Here is a 19763-nt window from a genome sequence, read left to right as displayed (position 1 = left end):
GGCAGGGGACGTGGCACCCAGTGTTTAGATTTAAGACTCTGCCTGCTTTGGTTGGCATGCCAATGGTCATATACCCTCTGAGACTTCCATACCAGGAATGACGAGGGTCCTACAAACTGACCCAGTCTTGAACTAGCCAGTGGCATCTCGGGAGCTTCCTTCATGGGAGCAGGCTTTTCAAGACAGGTTGTCTGTCTGTCTCCATGCGGGTACTCTATTTCCAGTACCTGTATCTCTTTCCTGGATTTTGCACAGACACTGGCCAGTCTTTGGAGACTGTAAGGTGTCTTTGTACAAAGGAGAAAGTACACCCTCGTTCATGTGGCACAGTTGGCCTTCTACCAAGCCTTTCCCAAATGCTAGGAGTTGAGCTATGTTTTGCCTTGAGCTCTGTTTCCACACTGATTTGGCTTGTTAATTCATTAAAATGTGACTTATTATATAAGTTCTCATTCTGGGGTAGGGTGTGTGGGAAATATGAAAACACATGTTTCTCCTTTAAAGAAAGAGGAAGCCAATTGACTTGAATTTGTTGCATCTCTTTCCACACCAGGTATAAATAGGCATCAGATTTTGAGCACATCTGAAGTGATGAGTTCTTTTGGGAACTTTTCAAACTCCTGCTGTTTGGGGCAAATAACTTTATATGACAGTAAAAGATACTGCCAATAAATATTTATAAATTGTGTCAAATATAAGATACACTTTTAAAGTCCTTGTTTAGACAAAATAAAGCAGAAGTATAACGTTTAATTTCCCTGTTTACAATTTATAAATTCTACTATTTCCAACTGAAAGTATCTTTTCAGTTGGAAAGAAGTTACCCTACAGGGCAGAGGTGTCCATAACGCAAGTTGTGACAACTTAGTAGCTGGAGCAGCTGCAGGAGTCCAGCTTTGGGGCAGAGCTGGCAGATGAATCTGTTCCTTATCTCTGACTAAAGACCCCTTCCTATCATGGGAGACAGTCAGGACCTGTGGCCTAGTGCGTATGCAGTGGAGTGCTCAAAGTTGTCCCTGGTCAGCCACTCTGCGCAGAAGGTCTCCCCTGAATTTCAGTAGCCACATTCAGGGTGGTTATTTCTTCTCACTGGAGCATGGAGAGATGGTTTTATTTCTGTTGGTTTTAGCTGCGAGCTAATTTAAAGGCGTGTTTAATTCCACAGGACATGAGCTGGTTTGACGATTACAGAAACAGCACCGGAGCCCTTTCCACGAGACTCGCCACGGATGCTGCGCAAGTCCAAGGAGTATGTAGGCTGCGCTCTGCTGGCCTTTCCTTAATAAAGCAAGCCTGCTTGCTCCATCTCCCGAGATGCTTCCAGCTGGGGGCGTGTGGGAGAGCTCAGTGGTGGACAGATTGCCTGCAGTGTACAAGGCCATAAAAACATTTTTCAAAAGATACCTTCAGTTGGAAATAGTAGAGCATCCCATTGAAACTAACATGAACAGTAAGGGGGAAAGTTTAGACTTCAGGGTGGCGTGATCTGCTGGCATCAGAGACCCCAGGGTCCATCTGTCTGTTTGGTGAGTCGCCTCCTCGGCATTGGCTTCATGATGCTGATCTTCTGGTTGGCAACAAATAGCAATTAGAACTAGAAGCTTCTGTGTTTCCCATCTAAGGAAAGGACATATATCTGTGCCTCATCCTTCAAATGAAAGCCCCTTCCAGAACTCTAGTTACAGCTCATAAGTCACGCTCAAGCCTGAGGCACTTTCTGTCTCAAAAGAAAACAGTTCTCTGGCCAGCTTCCCTACCCTGTGAAGTTTCCCTCATTCCACAGTAAGAGAAGGGAAAGGGAAAACAGGGAGATGACAGCATTGCCCATGACAGTGGTCCTGGCTTTCTGAATTGTGCAAATGACTAATTCAAACACAGTATGTTTTATGGCTAATGGTCTCATGTACTATGGTTTCTAGAAGAGTATAAATTTCTGTCTGCTAACTGGACCAAATTTTTATTTATATTACTGAGATTTAGGTTCCCCTTTAAAAAGGTGTGTGTGTGTGTGTGTGTGAGAGAGAGAGAGAGAGAGAGAGAGAGAGAGAGAGAGAGAGAGAGAGAGCGCTCACAGTTTATTCATACAGTAGGTGATTCACGGGCTGAAGGGATGAGAGTGAAATCTGTTGGCCCAAGCGTGGGTTTACTGAGAGAATGAGACCCTTCACGTTCTGAGTAGGAAGCCGAAGGCAGGAACCCGTGGTTTGGAACTTCACCCAGCTGCCTTACTCTTTTTCTCTTGAAGGCCACAGGAACCAGGTTGGCTTTAATTGCACAGAACACAGCCAACCTTGGAACCGGAATCATCATATCGTTTATCTACGGTTGGCAATTGACACTCTTGCTGTTATCGGTTGTCCCGTTCGTTGCCGTCTCTGGAGTTGTGGAAATGAAAATGTTGGCTGGAAATGCCAAGAGAGATAAGAAAGAACTGGAAGCCGCTGGAAAGGTGAGCTAAGGGGGTCCCAGCTAGCACGTGCTGCTTGTGGACAGGCCTTGCTTGAACTGGCACTTTTACTGCTTCCATACCACCTGTGCAAATGTGTTTACTGCATCAATAATGCCTAGAACTCAAAGATGGGATGGATCGTGCAAAACTTCCAGCTTCCAGACAGGACTTGTTATAAAGATCTTCCAAATTTGCCCAGACGCACCTCATCTTGACTGTATATCCTGAAGTCACTGACAGAACAAAAGTCACTATTTTATAGATAAGAGCTTAGCTTTACCTTCAATCGGATTGCTTCATCAGTTGTCAGCTCTCCCAAGCCACTGTGATACTGTGATGTTTTAAATCTCAAAATCTGCCCGGTGTAAACTTTGGCTATCAAAAGAAACCTGTAAAAAAAAAAGAAAGAAAGAAAGAAAGAAAGAAAGAAAGAAAGAAAGAAAGAAAGAAAGAAACCTGTAGGCTTTTCCCGGGGCTACAGAGTCTAATTATTCTCTGTAGCCCTGACTAGTCTTTTCCCGTGGTGTTTTCAATAAGAGTTGCTTCTGTTTCTAGGGGGATAAAGGAGTTTAAGGCAGAGGATAGACGTGGATGAGTCACAAAGAGCCTGTTGCCTACACTCGCCCCCAACACCACTGTTATTTTTATTGTTAAAGTTAGCAGCCACCAGGGGGCAGTAATTCCTAATTTTGTGATTCTAATGTGTAGTGACAATAGAGATTGTGTGACCAACGTACTACATATAGGAACTTATTCTTGATATCATCACGGTCATCCTGTGAGACAGATGATGATGCTACCTCTCAAGGTGTGCACATGCATGCACACTCAAGTGCCAAGTGTGCAAGACCACTGAAGCACATTGAGTGTGGTCCTATTTTGCTCTCTACCTATTCCCTGATAGATGGTCCCAGCACTGTGCTTAGAGGAATTGGCCAGTTAACCCCCAGGGTCTGCCTGCTCTGCTCCCACACCCTGGGGTGACAGGCTTCTTCCGAGGATGCTGCATATTTGAACCGAGGCCTTGCGCTTTCAGAGCAAGAACTCTGACCTGCCGAGCCAGATCCTTCATTTTTGCAAATGTAGGGGTGTGGACAGGAAGTCCATGCCAGACTCTCACCACCTCAGTCTCTCTAGGTATCTAAGTGTGTCTGAATCGACACATAGACGTTTGATTTGTAATGCACACACATTCAAATGGTAAGGTGCAGATTGTGTCCGAGGACACTTCTGTTCTCGTGGATGTAAACACCAATCTGTAGTGAAAACTTAGGGGGTAAAGCAAATGGTTAGTACAAACTGGTGGATCCTCCAGCACCAACCTCAGCATCACTCACAAGCATCACTCTGAATACCTTCATGACAGCTGTGTGTGTGTGTGGGGGGGGAGTCAGTGTCTTCACCTGCTGGGGAGACAGACTTTGAAGTTGAGTGACTGTCTACCTCTAAGTGGCTGACGTAAAATGGTAAGATTAAAGCCAGTTGTGGTGGCCTATGCTTGTACGCTCATCACTCAAGAGTTAGAGGCAAGAGAATCACCACTAGTTCAAGGCCATGCTGAGACACATCACAAAATAAACAGAGCAAACAACCAAAACCCCCGAGACTGGGGCTGTAGTGGGGCGTGTTTCCACTAGACAGGTTCTCTCCCTGAGATCCACCCCTTCCCCCTGCCACTCCATGGGTTAGTGGTCCCCAGCTTCAGTCAGAACTCTTGTCGTTTGTACATGACCTTGCCCTGGAAGCAGAGTCCCCTGGGAGCATGTGTGTTGTGGGTCCTGGACTTTGTCCTTGCGTGTTCCCAGTTGCTGAACACACTCTGATGTTCTGACCTTAGGTAATGGAGGGTACCATTTTCTTCACTCTGTGTGCTATAGCTGACTTCTGAAAACAAACAAATCAACCAACAAACTAAATAAACAAACAAGCCAGTAACAGTTGCTTTGCCCACGCCCCTGATCTTGGAGTTCGTCTTCATTCCTCAAGAGAAAGTTATCAGAGTGAAAATAAAATTTCCTTAGACAAATTACACAAATAAAAACATCTTGAATCTACCCAACATAGTAATCTTGACTCTATTTAGAGAGTTAATATTTTTTTCTTTTTTGTTTTATTAAAAAAAAAAAATTTCTGCCTCCTCCCCACCTCCCATCTCCCTCCCCCTCCTCCCGCTTCTCTCCCCCTCCCCCCATTCCTCTTCTCCTCCCTCTCCAGTCCCAAGAGCAGTCAGGGTTCCCTGCCCCGTAGAAAGTCCAAGGTCCTCCCCCCTCCATCCAGGTCTAGGAAGGTGAACATCCAAACTGTCTAGGCTCCCACAAAGCCAGAACATGAAGTAGGATCAAAACCCCGTGCCATTGTCCTTGACCTCTCGTCAGCTCTCATTGTCCGCTTTGTTCAGAGAGTCCGGTTTTATCCCATGCTTTTTCAGTCACAGTCCAGCTGGCCTTGGTGAGCTCCCAATAGATCGGCCTCACTGTCTCAGTGGGTAGGTGCACCCCTCGTGGTCCTGTCTTCCTTGCTCATGTTTCTCCCTCCTTCTGCTCCTCATTAGGACCTTGGGAGCTCAGTCCGGTGCTCCAGTGTGGGTCTCTGTCTCTATCTCCATCCATCGCTAGATGAAGGTTCTATGGTGATATGCAAGATATTCATCAGTATGGCTATAGGATAGGTTCATTTCAGGTTCCCTATCCTCAGGTGCCCAAGGTTAATATTTTTATAACATTGAAAACTGCCAAAATTTTGGCAGAAGTAAGGCAGTAGAATTGAATAATGTTGGAGACAGACTTAGCCTTTCAGTTCTTAGTCTTGGCGTTCTGTTCAGACCTTATGATGCCGGAGAAAGCTTCCGGGTCCGGTGGCCTCTCTACATTGATGAAGTGGGACTCCACGCACGGCGCTGCTCTGGCTTCTCTGTAACCGTCCTAGAGCTGCCGTCCTGGGGAGGAGACGAATGGCTCGCCACGCCACGCAGTCTGATGATAGTTTGAACACTGGGAGGCGCTAAAGCTGTTTGACTCTCCAACAATTCAGTCAAGGTTCAATTTTTTTTTTTTTTTTTTTTGGTTTTTCGAGACAGGGTTTCTCTGTAGCTTTGGAGCCTGTCCTGGAACTCCCTTTGTAGACCAGGCTGGCCTCGAACTCACAGAGATCCGCCTGCCTCTGCCTCCCGAGTGCTGGGATTAAAGGCGTGCGCCACCACCGCCCGGCGAAGTGAAGACTTTTTTTTTTTTTTTTTTTTTTTTTTTTTTATTTTCGAGACAGGGTTTCTCCGTAGCTTTTTTGGTTCCTGTCCTGGAACTAGCTCTTCTAGACCAGGCTGGCCTCGAACTCCCAGAGATCCACCTGCCTCTGCCTCCCGAGTGCTGGGATTAAAGCCGTGCGCCACCACCGCCCGGCTCAAGGTTCAATTTTGTTTTCTCCATTAACTGTTGATTCACTGACAGAACTGGGGTTAGATGGAGTTTCTGATGCAGGGTGGGGCGATGCAGTATGGTGTGGTCGCTCATATTCCTGGTACTTTGAAGGCAGATGAAGGAGAATTGCTGCCAGTGTAAGACCAGTCTGGTCTACATAAAGAGCCAGCCTGGTGCAGTGCCATCCTGGGACTGGGATCAAAGGAGGGAGTGGGAGCCTGGATGATCTTCCCATCACTTGTTCTAAAGAAAGTGCTCATATACTGGGGTATACATTTTTACTAATGGGTAAAATATATCAGTCCCATTTCAATTTTCCAAGGAAAACTTAAAATATTTGCTGCTGTGAAGTTGGGGGAGGAAGGTAAAGTAAGATTATAGCCACAAATCATATGTACACTTGTAATGCGATCCTGTAAATGTAACATTAATATATATGCCCATCCTACTGATTAGCTCTACCAACATGCCCTTTGTAATCTGAATAATAGATTTATATCATGGATGTCTCGACTGGATCCCATATTCTGAGCTCAGGAGCCTGTGATACCAGAGCTAGACCACAAAGTTAACCCAGAAAATCAAGGGTTGATGGGAAATTTGTTTACAACCGGTTTCCCCTTGTGCAAATCTCAAAATAGACAGAGCAGCACAGCGCCGCTGGCTGAGAGCAGACTTGGCATCAGGGGCCTGGCAGTTCCCACACCCTGAGTTAATTCTGAGGCTTCAGGCCTGTGGGGAATTGTCCTGTGCCTCCGTCACCTGTCAGAGCAGGAGTAACACTGCCCCAGAGTTGTCCTGAGGCTAAAGGAGATCGTGTCCTTCAATGTGGCAACGTTTTGGCTGCTTCTATTATCCGTTAGATTATTTATTATCTAAAGAGATAGACCTTTTCAGCCCAAGGTAACAAATATCTTTCCCTGCTTAACAATAGGAAGCTGAAATACAGATGCTAAAGCTGATGAAACAAAACTAGAAAATGTAAGATCCTCATGTTGATGGTATTTCCAGGGAACATGCCTGTAGAACAGAAATGCAGATTCACTCGCTAATCACAGACAATGCTCAAAAATTGGAAACAAAATCGCAAACCTTCTAGTTGGCTTGGGTTAAAGTGGTTTAACAAAAAGGATATATGTTGAGTGCAGGCAGTAGGTTCACAGGCTGTGTTCGCTCTGAGTCTCTGTCTCTTAGGTCCTCAGGCTGTGTTCTCTTTGTCTCTGTGTCTCTGTCTCTTAGGTCCACAGACTGTGTTCTCTCTGTGTCTCTGTCTCTTGGGTCCACAGACTGTGTTCTCTTTCTCTCTGTGTCTCTGTCTCTTAGGTCCACAGACTGTGTTCTCTTTCTCTCTGTGTCTGAGATCCACAGGCTGGGTTCTCTGTAAGTGTCCCTGCACATCTGTTTCCTTCCTCAAACATCTGCATTCAGATCTTTTCCCCAAATGATGACTGCCCCTCTGACTCCACAGGGCCTCACAACAGGTACTTGCCTCCACCTCCAGGAAACCGAGTCTGGCTAACCAGGATCAGGCCTGTTTCCTTCATTTAAACAGCAGCTTAGAACAGGGCCATATTATTTCAAGTTGGAGTCTCCTTCCTGATTTGGGGTAGACAGCTTGTCTAAGAAGCGGTGTGTCCAGGGTGAAAACGACCATCATTTCCAGTGGACCCCTAGAAACCATTGCTTAATTGTGCCTTCTAGACTCTATCCTATGAAGAAAGTGAGGTCACTAAAGGCTGTGATTGAACTCATTCATGTTTCATTCTGGCCCTCAGCCGTACGCCTCCATGAGCATCCAGAGACTTAGCTGCTCTGGTGTACACAACCCCAAGGCTAATTTTGTTAGAAACCTAGTCTTAAAGAATGTATTCTGCCTTTTGCTTTTATCTGAAGAAATCTAAGAAGTCATTGTTTTGACCCTCAGACTACATCTGACAGAGATTTTTCATTTCAGAAATAAAAGTACTATTTCTAATTGAGGTTTTTCTGTTACAGATTGCAACAGAGGCCATAGAAAACATTCGAACTGTTGTATCCTTGACCCAGGAAAGAAAATTTGAATCAATGTATGTTGAAAAATTGCATGGACCTTACAGGTAATAAGCGCGTGATTGCTGCATCCCTACTGCGTTCCCAGGACTGGGATGCTGTCCCCTGAAAGCATTAGAAATCTCTGCGCTCAACAGTAATGACCTCTTCTGATAATTACCTCATCAAACTCCAGGACTCAGTTTTTTTTGATCTCATGAACACAGTAAGGATTAAGTCTCTAAGGGCCAAGAGGTATTGGGGGTTACAAAAAGCTTTGTCACTGTGGTGTAGCCCAGCTGGGTGGCTCAGGATGAGCATGCTCTGAGGAAGTTGTTCAAACCTTTCTTTTCTTGAGTACACAGGCTGATTTAAGTACGAGTTCTATTGGCTTTATTCCAGAGGACAGTGTGTCCTCGTCTTCTAAATATGACCAGTTCCTGACTGTTCTGAAGAAAAAGACATGAAGCCCCTTTCATGGTTTAGAGTTGGCTTATTTGAAAACTCCCTGCCTTCTGTTTTCTACTTGTCTGGTTTTGTAAACAAACCACCTTCACTCTGACAAAATTAACACGATGTATAGACTGGAACAGCAGTAGATACAGCCTTTCTTTTCTCTTTATTTCCCTTCCTTTCTCCCTTCCTCCCTCCCTCCCTCCCTCCCTTTCTCCCACCTCCCCTTCTTCCTCCTTTTTCTTCTTTCTCTTTCTTTCTTACTATGTAGCCCAGGCTACCCTACAATTTGTTATACAATCCAGGCTGACCTTGAACTCGTGATCCTTCTGCCCAGCTTACCACGAGCTGGAAAGCATCTACCACCATACCTGCCTTACGGAATCAGTAGTTTTGAACACTTGCATATCTGAGCGAGAATCCTTGAGACCTTCAACATGTTCTGGTTCTTCCATTGTGTGTACTTCCATGATGCTAAAGAATACACAGCTACCATTTCTCTTTGATATTTAATGTGTATGTGCACCATTACCCCATTATTTTATGGTGTAGTTTTAACTTCAAAGAATGAAAAGCTAAAAAAATTGTTAATTTGGTCAAAAATTATGTAACCGTAATGTTAAGTGTAACATTGTAATTACAGTATTCAGGTTAATGCCATAACACCATGGTCACAGTACACAAGCGACCCCTCCCAAATCAACAATACAATGAATCTAAGAGTAAGAAATTACTGGGGCTGGATTCAGAAATCTTATAAATTGTAGCAACAATTCTAATTAAAAACCGTATAGAATAACTTATGTATGGGGCTGGCAGGATCTAACGTGGAGAGTTTTGTATGTCTAGCTATACAATCATCAATTATCCACCTTTTGTCAAACTGAAATAAGTTTAAACATGTGACTACAGCTTGTTGTGTGTACAGGACCCATGATAAGAATATGTGACCAGGCCGGGCAGGGGTAGCGCACGCCTTTAATCCCAGCACTCAGGAGGCAGAGGCAGGTGGATCTTTGTGAGTTCGAGGCCCACCCGGTCTATAGAGGGAGTTCCAGGAGAAGCTCCAAAGCTACAGAGAAACCCTGTCTCAAAAAAAAAAAAAAAAAAAAGAATATGTGAACAAATTATATACAGACGATCACATTGGTATCTGTGGTACTTTTGACATAATTATTACATAACACAGTTTAATATCTGAATTATTAACCAATGTATCATACCAGCTATAATTTATAACCACCATGTGCTAAGCACTGTAGTGGGTAGTCATGTCGTTTAGTGCATTTAGTTCTTTAACCACTTTTCATGATAACAGACTATTGATTGTGTTAAGTCAGAAATACTTTGATTTACCCTAGAAGACAGACCTTTAGCCCAGACTGAACAGGCTAAGCTGTCCTTTTAGCTAGACAGAGGGTGAGAGAAGCTGGATAACAGGTACGAATATTAATTGTGAATAAATGCATTTGCTTTTTCAGGAATTCAGTGCGAAAGGCACACATCTACGGCATCACTTTCAGCATCTCTCAAGCGTTTATGTATTTTTCCTATGCCGCCTGCTTCCGGTTTGGCGCCTACCTCATTGTGAATGGGCACATGCGCTTCAAGGATGTCATTCTGTGAGTAGCTTGGAAATAGTGAGATGATTTCTACCGGTCCCGTAGTAGGGTGTCTGCCACTAGGGCTATGCACAGGTGTGGCATGGGAAAAACAACTATCCAGAGATGAGGTCAAGGACTTAGCCTCCTATAGCCGTCACCCTGGCAGCCACAGAAATCTGATCACGTTATTACACCAAGCAGACTTTCATCATCTGAGAGCTCTAAAATTCACGGAGCTTGTGAAGTTGATTGCAAAGCATGAGGCGGGTTGTATATGTGAGCCACTTTGGGACGGAATGTAACAGAGGAAGTTGTGTGAATGTAACTAGAAAGTCGTTGAAGCTCATAGGCTCAAAACAGGGTTAGGTTAAATAGCTTGCTACTTTTCTGTAACCAAAACACGGCCTTGACCATGCAATGGGAATGTCGGACTAAAGTCCGGCAAACCTGCTCTTTCCCTTAAGTAGGCAAGAGGCAGAGTAGAAGACAGTCAAGTGTCTGTCTTCTATATGTGATCACCCAGGGTTGCCCGCGTCATTGTTTATTATAGGGGTTGCCCTTTGCCTAGCGTCTATTTAGGGTGCTTTTGTTGAGAAATCACTTGATAAAGATGCATGGGTTTATTTCTAGTATGTCTGTTGTATTTCTTGGTTTACATGTCTGTCTTTATGTCAACACAGTGCTGACCTGGTTGTTGTGGCTCTGAAGTTTGTACCAAAACCAAGTATGATGCTGTCTCTCGCTTTATTCCTTTTCCTCAGTTGTATTCTATTTTTATGTGCATAGTTCTATATGATTTTAAAGACTTTATAGTTCTGTGAATAATGTCATTAGTATTTTGGCGGCGAATGACTGCAATAAATCTATAGATTGCTTTGGGTGATATAATCCTTAAACAACGTACGAGAATTTTCCTTTTCTTATTTTTTTTTTCAGTTTCCAGAGTCAGCATTTTCGTTACAATGGATTTCCATTCATGGTTGAGTCTATTCCAGAGCTATTCATTTACTTATTTTTGTAACTATTGAAAGTGAGATCTATTTGTAGTTTCTTATCTCTCCTTTTACTTATGTGGGTCTTCTATTTTTTCTGACTAATCTAGTTCAAGGGTTTTTCATATTTTCTTTTAATTTTCTTGATGGACCAACTCTGTTGCGTTTATCATTTGTACTGATTTTGTTTCCTGTTTATTGTTTTCTGATTTTCTAATGTTTGATTTGTTTTGTGCGTGCTTTTCCTTTCTTATTTATTTTACTAGTATTGTGTAGTGTGTGTGAGAGAGAGAAGAGGGGAGAGAGGAGAGAAAGAGGAGAAACAGAGAGAAGGTGAGGCTGTATCATGTATTTGACTCAGCACATTTGTGGAGGTCAGAAGATAGTCTTTGGAAGTCTGTCCCCTTTTTCAGGCTTGTGTGGAACATGATTTTTTTCCCAACTGAGCCATGCCCTAGGCCCTTATTCTTGCTTCTCTAAGTCCTGGGATGCGTTTTTAGGTTGTCTATTTGAAACCTTTCCTCTTTTGACGTTGGCACTCACTGACAGTTTCTTCCTAGTTTTAGTTTTCTGCAATCCTCAAGTTGTAGTAGGCCTACACTTGCATCTGTTTGGGGGACTTGTTCTTATCCTTTCTGACTTCGTTAGTAGCCTACTGTTCATTTACAAGCCTTTGTTCCGTCTCCAGGCATTTACAAATACTCTAAAATGTCTTTCACTGTTGGCATCTCCTTTAGCTCCTTTGTAACCAGAAAAGATACGAGATCTTAATTCTTTCGAATGTAGACTGGGATATTTTAGAGTGAGCTCTGTGAACTCCTTAGAATGTATACTCTGCATCTGTTTGATGAAATAGTCTGTAAATGTATGTCTAAAAAATTGTTTGCGTTGGTGACTCTTGTCGCCCATGATGCAGGATTGTCCAAACCTCAAACTGGAAGGCAGTGGTCTCGTCATTCAGTCTGCCACTCTTTGAGCCCCTTGGTCCTGGGGGTTTCAGTTTTCTTCAGTCTTAAAAAGGGCATACCTGGCAACTAAAATGAGTTGAGATCACAGATAAGATTCAATCACGAGCCACTCCAGGAAAGTGAAAACCTCTGGAAGGTCACATTAGCTCAGATACAGAGCCCCGCTGCCGGAAGGCGCACAGAGAAAACAGCCCTAGACGGTGGGTCTTGCCTCCCTTCTAGGCTTCGTTGTTGCTACTGGAATCCCACAGAAATGTGTGTGGGCTTTGGGAAACGACAGTTGAAGGACAGACACGCAAATATTCGTTAAAAGTTTGTCTTTGGCCTTTGAACGCCACGGAGCTAATTCTGGCACCTCCACTTCCATCCAGGGTGTTTTCAGCAATTGTGTTTGGCGCAGTGGCTCTAGGACACGCCAGCTCCTTTGCTCCAGACTATGCAAAAGCCAAGCTGTCTGCTGCACACTTATTCAGCCTGTTTGAAAGACAGCCTCTGATTGACAGCTACAGTGGAGAAGGGCTGTGGCCTGTAAGTTCCTCTGGCCAGAGGGCAGAGCTTTGTCCTAAGGCTTTCTTTCTGCTAGATCACAATGACATCATCTGCATCGCTGGGATATTTATGCGGCTAGTATCTCATCAACTTTTTGGCACTTTAAAATTTTAACACAAACTTTACAAAAGAAAAATGAAGATATCTGAAACAAAATAATGTTGACAAGAGCTTAGTCTGTTCTGCAGGAAGGTCTACGCATCGATTTCAGTCAGGATGCTGTAGTTCGCAATTTCGCTTTAGACACTGTTGCTGCTTTCTGAAGCCCTTGGCTTTACACGAATCAGAAGCTGTGCTTTGGTAGCCTGACTTTTAGTAACTCCTGCTCTAACTCCTCTTGCTTCTATCATAACGAGCTTGCTCTCGGCATAAACTGTGCTGGCACTACACCCAACAGGCATTTCATGTTTCACTGGTATTGTTTGTGGTAAAGTTTCCTTGAAGTACTACTTTTATTTCCAATGATTGCGAGATCAGTTTAATAAAAAATATTGTAAAAAATTTTAGGATAAGTTTGAAGGAAGTGTGACGTTTAATGAAGTCGTATTCAACTATCCCACCCGACCCGACATCCCAGTGCTTCAGGGGCTGAGCCTGGAGGTGAAGAAGGGCCAGACGCTGGCCCTGGTGGGCAGTAGCGGCTGCGGGAAGAGCACAGTGGTCCAGCTGCTCGAGCGGTTCTACGACCCCAGGGCCGGAACAGTGGTGAGCACACTTTCTTAGCAAACCCATTGCAGGTTGTATTTTATGTGATCAGACTAAGAGATGAGTGAAGGCCCGAAATTCTGTCTGGTGTAGTGGCCATGGCCTGCAAACTCTCAACTGGCACCTCTATCAAACAAAGACGGGGCACTTGAGGAAGGATATCAGAGACTTAAGCGTTGCACTAACACTGGTACAGGATGGATTTCTGGCCTCTGGGGACGTTGTCTCAGTCCAGTCCTCTTAAGCTGCCTTCTGAAGGCAGGAAGGAGACCGCATCCTCCACACACAGCAACCAAAACAGGAACAAGACTACTTCCCGACGGCTTTGCTCTCTGTGTGCTTGACTTTCCGTGCTCTCTGCTTTGCCTCCCACTGAATTCCTGGCCTGTGTTGTGAGAAAGGAGAAGGGAAGCTGAAGACTGGCAACCCTCAGAGAGAGCAGAAGAAACCTAACGTCGCTCTACGCAGACTCTCAGGACAGGGCTGTGTCGGCTCTTCTTGCCCCATTGCCATCTGCTTGGCCTCATTTCTCTAACCTTGAACTCTAGGCTGTCTGACATTGACCCTTAAACTCCAGCTCATTCACATTTGGCTTTTATCATAAATTTATGGCATTTGCTCTCTTTGCTGAGTGAAAAGTCTGTCTCTAACTGACATAGTCAACAAATGTAGAAGTTAGCAGTTAGCAGTGGACGATGGCTCACTAGGTAGAGTCTGTCTCTGACTGATATAATGTAGACGTTAGCAGTGGATGTTAGCTCACTAGGTAAAGTCTGTCTCTAACTGATATAGTGTAGACGTTAGCAGTGGACGGATGGCTCACTAGGTAAAGTCTGTCTCTAACTGATATAGTGTAGGCGTTAGCAGTGGACAGATGGCTTACCAGGTAAAGTCTGTCTCTAACTGATATAGTGTAGACGTTAGCAGTGGACGGATGGCTCACTAGGTAAAGTCTGTCTCTATCTGATATAGTGTAGACGTTAGCAGTGGGCGGATGGCTCACTAGGTAAAGTCTGTCTCTAACTGATATAGTGTAGACGTTAGCAGTGGACGGATGGCTCACTAGGTAAAGTCTTGCTGTTCAAGCATGAGGACTTAGGCTCAACCTCCAGAACTTACCTCACACCCAGAACTACTTGGCCAACACAAAAGAGATTTCATGTTCTTTGGTTTTTGTTTGTGTGTATGTGTGTGTGTGTGTGTGTGTGTGTGTGTGTATGCACTTTTTGTTTTGTTTTGTCTTACTGGGAGTTTTGATCCTCGCTTTCTGTTGCTTGTATATTTTTAGAGAGAGATGACGCACTTGCGTGCAAGTAAGATTGGGTAGTTAGGGAGATGGACTGGCTGGGAGGAGTTGGGAAGGGAAAGAATATGATCAAAATATATGCAATAAACTTAATAAAATAATAAATTTAACAAGTCTGGCATATCTGTGTTTGTCTGAAATCCCCCACTAGGGAGGCAGGGAGGGGCAGAGCTCTGAAGCTAACTGGCCAACTAGTCTAGCCACGTTCAGCAGCTCCAGGTTCAGTGAGGGACCCTGGCTCAAAAACTAAGGTGAAAAATGGTTGAAGAAGATACCCAACATGAACTTCTAGGACGTGCATGTGCAGACAAATGCATGTATGTACACCACCCGATCATTTACATGCACACATGCACACACATACATAAAAATAGGAGGGATTTTTAAGACTGGCTGCTTTCATAGAATAAAAAGGACCAGCTTCCAGAATCTAGGGCTGTATTACTAATCCACTCCTCTTTTTCTAGGGCCACAGGGAGAGTCATACTGAAGGAGTAAGGTCATTAGGGGCAGGAGATCTAGTCAGATTTTGATGCAGACTTCCTGAAGACACCTGGCACAGAGATGCCTAATGAGGGCACAGAGACAAAAGACAAGGTTAAATGTGTTTCATCTCACCTTGTAGACCACAGCAAAAGAGGCTTGCCGTAAGAGTCACTCTGCTAGCCATGATGTCCTTCGGGATGTTGACATTAGACATGAGGCTTGGCTTGTGCACAATGCAAGAGCCTACCTGATCCAGTCACTTCTTGTTTAGGATTGCTTCTCTTTTCTTTGAAGATGCTAATAGCTTGTGGATTTCTGTTTTTTAGCTTCTAGATGGTCAAGAAGCAAAGAAACTCAATGTCCAGTGGCTCCGAGCCCAACTAGGCATTGTGTCCCAGGAGCCCATCCTGTTTGACTGCAGCATCGCCGAGAACATCGCCTATGGAGACAACAGCCGAGTCGTGTCCCAGGATGAGATCGTGAGGGCCGCCAAAGCAGCCAACATCCACCCCTTCATCGAGACGCTGCCCCAAGTGAGTTAACTCAGAACTTCTTAGCTAAAATCAAGGCAGACTCATTTTTATCCCAGAAGCAATCCCCAAAGTTCTTCTAGCAGTCTTGTCAGGAATGGGCTAATGTGCCAACTTGATCGCTTAGGGGACAGCACTGACCTGGGTGACAGGGTGTTCCACCACCCTCATGTAGTGAGAAACCAACAAGGTAAGATTCAGTTCAGAGAGCTCAAACCAGTTCTCACATCTGGACCACATGCCAACTAGGGTTTGGTGTCATTCATGTGCTACTTCCCCACCCCCAAATTTAGGCTTTTGATTTTGAGATCCTATAGATGCACATACAGTGGCATGAGATACAGAGGTACCTGCGTAGCATGATTAATAAAACCCCAGAGGCATATATTGGGGTTTAAGCAGAAGATCAGAAAAACAAAACAACCAAACCTCTAGAAAAGCATAACCTCTCCCAAGGTGGGCACCTCCAGCCTGAGCCCTGAGCTGCTGTCTCCTCCCAACTTATAGTCCCCTTTAGTGCTGGGATTAAAGGCATGTGTGTGCGTGCGTGCGTGTGTGCGCGCACGTGCGTGCATGTGTCTATGTATGTGTGTGCGTGTGTGCATGTGTATGTATGCATGTGTGCGCGTGTGTGTGTGTGTGGATGTGTGCGTGCATGTATGCATGTATGTGCGTATGTATGTGTGTGTGTGGATGTGTGCGTGCGTGTATGCATGTATGTACGTGTGTATGTATGTGTGTGTGTGGATGTGTGCGTGTGCACACGAGCAGTGGCAGTACAGATTTTGTAATGCTGCAGTGCAGGCGCACACTCTTGGACTGACACTGGAGACAGCAGCATTTCTGGCACATGAAGATCCCTCACACAGCCATCTTTCCATTCATAATCCACTCCCCCATGTCAGTCCCCACAGTTCTGTAAATACGAATCTGTTCTCAGTTCGCCCCGCTTTCCACTGTTAGGATCTTATATGCACACAGTGTGTAAACTCGTGGGGCAGCTCTCACGCAGCACCTACCTGAAGCATCCGTCTGCACCCTTTGATTTGCTGAGTGGCCTTTCATGCCTGGCTGGACCACAGGTTTACCTTTCTCCTAAAGAAACTTACCACGCTTCATCTAAATGTGAGGCTATAAATTCCTGAGTCTTGATGGTTTATGTGAACCTAGGGTCTAGTATTTCTGGATTACTCACCCAGCAGTGCAATTGTTGACACATACCATAATTGCAGGTTTATAAAGCAACACACCAAGCAGTTTCCTGTAACTGCCATTCCAGCCCTCCCAGCAATGGATGAGGGATACCGGTTCTAAAGACTTGCCAGCATTTAGTGGGGATATGAGACCTTTTTTTTAACTTTGTATATATTGTTTGTGGATTTCATGTCTTGCATCCCAATCTCGCCCATCCCCCATCCCCTCACTTCCAACCTCTGCCCTTGCAGCCTCCCTTCCCCTCTCCTAAAAAAACCTCCCACAAAACTTAGGAGTAAAAACAAAAACAAATAAAAAAATTATAATCTCAGTGTGGAAGCTGCAGTGTGGCCGAGTGAGTCACACAGTACACCCCTTAGTCCTTTGACATCTTACTTGTATTTGTTGCAGTGAGTCACTGGTCTGGTTTGAGGCCTCTGGCTTCTGCTACGCCCTCGGTGCTGGGTCCTCACTGGGTCTCCTCTTGGATGTCCTGTTGTTGCCTGGTGTCATGGAGACCCTGTAGCTTTGTTCCAAAGGCTCATGGATGAGGTGGATGTTGGGGTGCACTACCTCATGGTCCTGGTTCTGGGCCCGGGGAGCTGGGTTGGTCAGCCTGTCGGCTTCCCCTCATGATCACCAGCAGAGGAGCTCTTCGGCACTGCCCTGGTTAGCTCGCCAGTGCAGCAGACCGCAAGGAGCGCCTGCGCCCACACTACCAGGGCCAGCTGTACCGTTTTGGCCAGGTTAGAGGCAGAGCCTGCTCTTTGGACTGCTGGACTAAGTGATAGGGGCAGGGCTACCCTTCCATTTTCAGGCCCCCCCAAACTGGCTCTCCTGCCTGTCACAGGTTGCAAGGGAGGAGGAGAGCATATTTCCCTTACCTTTGCCATCCTATGATGTACAAGGGAGAGAGCAGGCGTCAACCACAGGCCTGGTTTACCCCTGCGTCCCCACCAACAGGGTCAACTCTAGTGTGCTGCCCAGGCGTGGTGCTATGCCCACTCTTCTGGGTGCTCCAGATGGTGAGGGGACCCGAGATTTTTATTTGCAGCCATTTGATAGAATGTAAGATATGTCACAGTAGATTTGTGTTTACCAAAGGAAAAGTGAGGCTTCTTATCATTAATACATACCTGCAGCTATATAATCACTTCCGTAAAACATCTCTTCAAAATTTCTAATTATTTTTATGGTTGAGCTTTGAGTCTTTCATTTATTCTAATTAATTTTATATATGTGCTTTCTAGACACTTTCCTCAACCTGTGATTTAGTTTTCTATTATTTTAAACAGATGCCTTACAGAACGGATCTTTTTGCTTATTTATCCAAGTCGTCCCCCTACATACACGCCCCAGCCCCATCCACTCATCTTCACTGTTTCTCTTCAGATACCGGTGGGCATCCCACGAATATCAGCAGTTCATGGGATACCAAGCCGTAGTGAGACTTGGTACCTCCTCTACAGAACTGACTTCTAATTGTAGTGAAGTCTGATTTATGTTCCTTTCATGCATCTCCCTTTTGATGTCAAATCTGTGACATCCCTGCACATCCCTGTCCGGAAGATGCTTCCGTCTGTAGAGACTCTAGCTGCTGTACCTCTCACCTTCAGTGTGTGGTCCATTCTGTTACACATTGCTTGCAGCATATATATGTATTGCAAGATAACTCCCAGTAGGGTGATGCTACCGATGCAATTAGTTTTATGAATTAATCCAGAACTCAAGGGCCAGCTGCAGGAGAACTTTATTTGTTCCATTGCATTCTTCTGGGAATTACAAGTGAATCACACAAAGGACTTGAAAACTCCCTGGGATGACCTCCTTACAACCTTTGTGCCTAGACTCTGACCTCAGATAAGCAGTGGTGACGGGGAGTAGGAAAAATCTAAACCTTCACCTTTTAATCTGATGTTGGACCTCGGGAGATGAATTTGCATGGTGTGCATCACCCTGAGCTTTGCAAAGATGCCAACCCAATGTGTACCTGTCACCTTGTGCTCTTCCCAGCCGAGAGCCAGCCCCTGCACTAAGCAAATATTTCTCTCCTCTATTTCGCTCCTCTTTTTTTTAAGTCTTTCTTCCATCTGATCCCCATTCTCTTTTATATTGTGTAATATAATTCTTAATAAACCTTTAAGTAAATATTATTAAACTATTAAAAGAGAATGAACTAGTTTATACATGGGTCATATAGCTACTTCAAATTGTAAAAAAGAAAAAATCCTTTATAAGTCTAAGCTATGATTCCTCTGAAGTCATATAAAATGGTACTAGTGTGAATGGCAAAAATTTAAAATACCTCAAATTCCTGTGACAGAATACCATTGAAAACTAAAGACACCGTGTTCTGGTTAAGTTTTGAAGGCAAACATTCGCTGGAGCTGTGCCGTTGACAACACAAACACCTTACTATAGAAATGCCTACTGATTTTCAGTTTTCCTTTGTAAAACGAGCTGACTTAAAACTGCATTGCGTCTATTGATGACTGACTTGCAGAAATACGAAACAAGAGTAGGAGACAAGGGCACTCAGCTCTCTGGAGGCCAGAGACAGAGGATCGCTATCGCTCGAGCCCTCATCAGACAGCCTCGGGTCCTGCTGCTGGATGAAGCCACGTCAGCTCTGGATACTGAGAGTGAAAAGGTCTGCCTCTGCCTGTCTGTCCTACTAACCTAGGGAAAAGAAGAATGAGAAAAGCAGTCCTAGATAGAGATGCAATTGTTTAAAGTAATAGAATATATGATTCCAGGTTTTCTAACAAAGTACATATATTTCCTAAACATAAAGCAAGCATTCAAAAGGAGACATAACAGTTTTGGTGCATTAGCTGTAGTGAAAAACTCAAAAGGATCAAAATAAAAAAGGAGCTAGGTAAGTTGATATGGCAATGAGTCAGAAAGTTTAAATACTTGCCAGGGTCATTTGCATCATAGAAGCCTGTTTCTGTTATAATTGCAAAGTAAAACAACAATGTAGATTACAATTGGCAGCTATGTGAAATGCACACATAAAGCCGTGTTCAAAGAGAAGGGGATTATGAGAGTTGATGTTATTAGGATGGGAGAGCTTTAAATGTCAT

At 44.5% G+C, this 19763-nt stretch overlaps 1 protein-coding gene across 11 annotated transcripts in view; it reads left to right on the top strand.

Moving 5' to 3' along the window:
- The window catches only part of Abcb4 (ATP binding cassette subfamily B member 4), a 73103-nt gene that overhangs the window by 53029 nt on the left and 311 nt on the right, over positions 1-19763 (top strand). For 9 of the 11 annotated variants that reach the window (XM_057758376.1, XM_057758374.1, XM_057758379.1 and 6 more), the window contains 8 exons: positions 1166-1249; positions 2246-2449; positions 7858-7958; positions 9825-9965; positions 12279-12435; positions 12964-13161; positions 15280-15486; positions 19181-19327. In XM_057758376.1, the coding sequence (XP_057614359.1) occupies positions 1166-1249; positions 2246-2449; positions 7858-7958; positions 9825-9965; positions 12279-12435; positions 12964-13161; positions 15280-15486; positions 19181-19327 (1239 nt within the window). Of the gene's footprint in view, positions 1-1165; positions 1250-2245; positions 2450-7857; positions 7959-9824; positions 9966-12278; positions 12436-12963; positions 13162-15279; positions 15487-19180; positions 19328-19763 lie in introns of those variants that run through there. The other 2 variants (XM_057758378.1, XM_057758384.1) reach the window with 2 other exon arrangements.

The sequence above is a fragment of the Chionomys nivalis genome, chromosome 26, assembly GCF_950005125.1.
Source record: "Chionomys nivalis chromosome 26, mChiNiv1.1, whole genome shotgun sequence".
NCBI lineage: Eukaryota > Metazoa > Chordata > Mammalia > Rodentia > Cricetidae > Chionomys > Chionomys nivalis.
The sequence above is the reverse complement of the archived record's forward strand: the minus strand, read 5'-3'. Positions and strand labels throughout refer to the sequence as shown.